The sequence below is a fragment of the Echinococcus granulosus genome (genome assembly GCF_000524195.1).
Source record: "Echinococcus granulosus chromosome Unknown EG_S00186, whole genome shotgun sequence".
NCBI classification, from domain to species: Eukaryota; Metazoa; Platyhelminthes; class Cestoda; order Cyclophyllidea; family Taeniidae; genus Echinococcus; species Echinococcus granulosus.
The window spans coordinates 84785-89941 of record NW_020170566.1 but is presented as its reverse complement, the minus strand read 5'-3'; the positions used below and the strand labels follow the sequence as shown (position 1 = coordinate 89941).

General features: G+C 41.7%; 1 protein-coding gene across 1 annotated transcript in view; it reads right to left on the bottom strand. All coding sequences in view use genetic code 11, as the record gives it.

The window, feature by feature from the left end:
• The window catches only part of EGR_10056 (hypothetical protein), a gene marked incomplete at both ends in the record, with an annotated part of 3334 nt that extends 1139 nt beyond the window's left edge, over positions 1–2195 (bottom strand). The window contains 4 exons of the mRNA XM_024499305.1: positions 433–473; positions 1181–1233; positions 1274–1416; positions 2000–2195. Of these exons, the coding sequence (XP_024346285.1) occupies positions 433–473; positions 1181–1233; positions 1274–1416; positions 2000–2195 (433 nt within the window). The remainder of the gene's footprint in view (positions 1–432; positions 474–1180; positions 1234–1273; positions 1417–1999) is intronic.
• Between the last annotated feature and the right edge of the window lie 2962 nt (positions 2196–5157).

Here is a 5157-nt window from a genome sequence, read left to right as displayed (position 1 = left end):
GCATTATATTTAGCAGAAGAAGAAAATATCAGCCTTCTTTTAGCATATTGGGAATTTCAAAGTTGGAAAAACTTATAGGCGGATGCGGTTTAAACAAAGATTACTTTGCAAGTGTCATGGTAAAATTAGAAGCAGCATGAATTTGTTCTTCGGTAAATTTGTGCAGCCTTTGACATGAAGTAGGCAAATCAAAACTCAAAGTTATACATGTTTATCTACTGGATGTTATCGAGGGAATTCTTGTCAAAACCGCTGCCGCCGAGATGGGAAGCGAATTGGCCATGAGATCTAATGGAAGTGCGTTCAACAGGAGGTTGAGCATAGTGATTCGGAGGCACAGCTACGGCTTGACACCCTGCAGCCATCGTGATAAAAAATTTTAACTGTTGCAAAATTAATCATTTTGTCAATATCCTAAATTTTGAATTTTACTTTGTATTTGTGCATTGAGTGCATCATTAGAACCATAAAAACTGAAGAAATAATAAGTTGGCATTTTAATTCTTTCTTTCGCTGCCCGTTAGCATCTTTATACCCTCATTCCACTAGGTCCTCTCTAGCATTCGATCCTCCTAATAACGGTACAGTAGACTGGGTTTTAATTTGATGAGATATTGCCCCAAATACCCCCAATCTCAGTGGTAAACACTGCCTTAGGGTAACTCCACACAACAACTCAGTTCCTTTTTGTTCACCTTGGCTTTTTTTTCTAATAACAAGTTTTACCAAATAACAACTCCTGCACTAGATCAGTTACAATTTCAAGATGTCTGCAGCATCAGTATTGTTGCCTATTTTATGTCAATACTCACGTCAATGGAATGCCTGAGTAACACTTGGCTTTCTAGTTAATGAAACAGTTTTCTTTCCATTGTTTCTAATGCACGATCGCCTCCAGGAATGTTATTTGTTTGCCAGTTTGCTAGTAAGCATTACAGTTCAATATGTCCCGTCTCTTTACTAGTGTACTTTGGCTCATGACTCTCGAGCGCAATATTAGAGGCCAATCAGAAGGAGCAGCTTGTTCCTACTTCATGCGCCAAATGATGCGATTGGCTGAGGCTTGGTGAAAAAACTAGTCGCGCGATTTAACGGCAAGCCTTCCGTAGCGTTTGCCCTTGTGTTAAAATACATTCAACGCTGAAATAAACTAAAACACATTAGAATAGTGCCTGCTTACAATATTCGAATTGTTGATAATTTGCTAAGAAAGGTCAAACTATGCGTTAGAACCTGTTATTTAGTTAGGAAAAGGATGTTATTTAGAATATACATGCAAATAAATTGGAATTAATATTTCGTATAGCACAAAGTCAATAGCTATAGCCAATACATTTGGCAATGCATTTTGTTTATTCGTCCTCTGAAAACCGAGTTGCAATTGGGGATAGTTAGACTGTTCTCTGATTCGATAGGCTGTTTGTGGTTTTTATGCATATCTTACCACGGTTACCCGATTTAACCATCTTATTCATTTGGCGACCTGGTTGATGAACTACACTCATAGTGTTAGTAATTTAGGAGAATCTAAACAGATTTTGAGGCTTCTAGAGTAAATGACCTAGCACATGGAACATCAAGTGGCTACTTTCAACTGTCGTACAACATCAAATGCATGATTGATTTTAGAAGCAGCCGGTATTGTAGCGCTGTTACTGAGGAGGCTGCGTGGGTGCGAGGGTTGTTATTGCTTCGACATACTGTGTAGGCAAGTGAATTATCTTTCTTCTGCATTTAGCCTGCCTCTTATCCAATTTCTCCTTTTACGTAACTCTTTATCACTAGTTCCGTTTCCAGTACCTCTTCCATTATATAATTCTCCAACTCTACCCGTTTTCGTCTGCGCTCAGCACGAGAAAGTGGGTGGTACTCGTAGCTGTAGCACCCCTTTCCTCCATCCAACCACTTTCGTCAATTTCTGTCAGGCCACACGTTCCGCAAAATCTGAGGAGGCCCGATGCAGTCTCAGCATCGTCAAAGTCGTACTCCTCCTCATCACCTTGCTTGTGATGGGAGTTCATGACTCTCCTCCAACGCTCCTCGAAAGTCAGAGGCTTCGGAGGAAGGAGGGCATCAAAGGCATTCATATTGTTCAAATTTACTTCTTTCGACTTTGCATCACATACACTTTCTCTCGTGCATCTTGATTTGGAGAAGAGGAATTTGAGTTTCTTCAATATAAAGACAAGACGCATCTTGTCACGATGGTCACCGGTATCCGGTGTTGAATGAAGTAATTTATCGATTGCCTGGGGAGCGCAAACGTGAATCTTGCGTCACGGGAACATCATATGGCATTTGAGGAGCCAGGAACGCCACAAAACTCTAGGCGTTGATGCACAGAAATGTTATAATGGTGGCGGTAGTGAGCAAAACATAACCGTATAAGAACGAGAGCCTTTGCGATCGGGTGGAGTCATCGAAGGGGAATATTTACTCTCTATCGACACTGAAGTGCTGGGCGATGGGGCGGATCGTAGATGCTGAGCAAATAATGGTCGAGCTCAAGGTTGCGTTTGAAGATACTTCGTGCAACAGTGGGTTCAATTTCCACCTCATGCTTTATCTAAACCTCACCTTTGGTAGCGAAAGTTGCAGAATGACTGGATTGCCACTCTCTTTTCCTCACGGACACCATGAGCAGCAATGCTATTTGGCCTACGAGTTGTTAGGTACGAGCTGAACTTCATCGATTCCATAAGAGGGGCAATTATTGTGCGAAGAGTAAGTCACTTGTTCTGATGAAGCCTTAGAGCCCTGAAGCATTAAGGTAATTCTTGTGTCTGAGGGAGACACGGACCTTCACTGATGGCGCTAAAGGTCGGTTGAGGTCTATCCCCATACAAGTTGTCGTAGTAGAGTTCTTCCTGACATTGGCATATGCCTTAGTAGATTAACCTAGGGTGTAGCACAGGATTCTCTATTAGCATTAAATCAAAGATGGTAAATTTCATCATTTTCAAATTAATGGGGATAGGGCAAGTAGATTGGAGAACGTGGCGAGTTGCGAGACGATTCTTCTGCGGTCAATGCGCGACAGGCCAAAGCATTTTGGCACCTGCCTAAACTGGTCAAGGCTTGCAGGATAGAACGGCAACTCTACTGGTGCGAAGACAAACTGCATCAAATACACATCGGCTACCGTAACGTAGTCATGTTAGCACAGAGCACTCCTTACAGCTAGCTCACTATGCCGTGCACGATATCAACAAATGCATTGTAGAGAAAAGTGGAAGGTGCCCATCCAAGTTGACACGACGATGTCAATGCCAAGACGATCAAGTGTGCTTTGCAGAGTCTATGTAAAAGTCGGCCTTGTCATTGAAAGACGCTTCAGCAGAGCTCATCTGAGTTTTACGCGGGCCAACACTGCCCGCTGATTGGGTGGTTGAGGATTTGAAGCCAAGTCATTGGGAACGATGCAGCAAAATCTTTCATACCCTGACTTAGGGAGAACTCAACTGACATTAACTTAATCACAGAGACTAGCACCTGGAAAACTCGATCGCAGGTTAAGGTACTAAATAAAGTAGAGAAGAATTAAACACACGAGTTGTTGCTCTGAGGGAACGCTCACATGTAGGTATGCTATTGACTGTTACGTCGAGGTCTCGCATTCACAAGATGGTATGTCACCTCCCAATGTGCAATCCAAAGTGAAGCGTTTGTTTGTGCATTTGTCGATGAATGAAGGCATGGAAATGAGGAGTAATATCCATGAGCGAGTTGGAATAATCCGAAACAACTACTTGAAAAACGTAATGAAGAAAAACAATATTGGAAAGGCAGAAAGAGGTGGGAGGAACGCAGTACCTTAGAATGACTTATAGTCTCAAAGTACCGCAAGTTATATTGTGAATGCAGATGGACTGTTGCTATTCCTCGTATTAGGCACCTGTACAACAATATGATGTCAAACTCCGACTGAAGGTTGAAGCGTAAAATGACTGTTAGTTTTATAGACAGAGATTAGTGATATTTGGGAGAAGAGATATGTAGATTCGAGATAGATATACAAACAGGTTTGTTTTGCCCATTATTTTAGTGCTGAAGAAATTAGAAGCGAAACTTGAGATGGGTTGTCTAAATTCACTCAAATCCTCCCTTTGCAACGAATGCCTCTTTTGTGGCTTCATCTTGGACTCCCTTTAATACATCCTAATGACAATTTTTGCCAGTATGTAGACCTGGAAAACCTTGTTGGACGCAAAGAGACTGCACACCATCATGTACCATGGGATGGGTGGATGCACATTTGATTGTTGTGGCAAAACGTACGTGCAATTAATCTTAATGCTGTTGCAAATGCCTGCACCCCGCCTTGTCTTATCATTGCTTGATTTATGCTAAATCCAGTGATGTTATGAGCTTGGAAAAATGCGATGGATTTATGTAAGTATATGTACTCATGTGAACTAGGAGAGTGTGTAAATACTTGGCTTTATTGCCTATATCAGGATAAGTGGGGTATTTAAAGTCATCTAGATTACGTGGATTACGAACTGACATTAGAGATACCCTGCTGACAGTGAAAGTAGTCACCTTGCCCCACATCTAAGGATGCAAATACCTTTGGCCTACAAAATGCTTGCACACGGTAAAACGAAGATGGGAGGGAGGACTATCGTCACCCGCCATCCATTTATACGTCTACTATTATGTCATTCTTCACTTCAAGGGTAGGCCTGTCAAGGTTTTTCTTTGTGCCGACCCTTAAAAAATACGCGTTCAACATTAAAACATGAGGGTTATCTCTTCTTTAAGTAAGGGTGCTTTTATTTTGCAAAACTTTCTGTCGCAGCCTATTCAACGGTTACGACAGCAACCTCATTCTTGTTTCCATCCATTTTCTCCCCTTCTTTTCGTGTCTATTTAACCCGTAAGACCCTACCTATATATCAGTCTATCCATCCATTTATCGAGTCACTACTACTTTGATGGCAATATGCCCAACTAATCTACCCAAGTTTCAGACCTCTTCCAAAAGCCCGTATCTTTAGACATCCAAGGATTTGGGGTAGAGCAGGTTCATGGCGTTGTATATATGTTTCTACCTGGGGTTGAGTCATTTCTTGATCTCAGAAATGACAGGTCCAAACAATTGTGTAATTTATTGCATCTCCTCAACTTGCACTTCTACGATACACATGGACACCC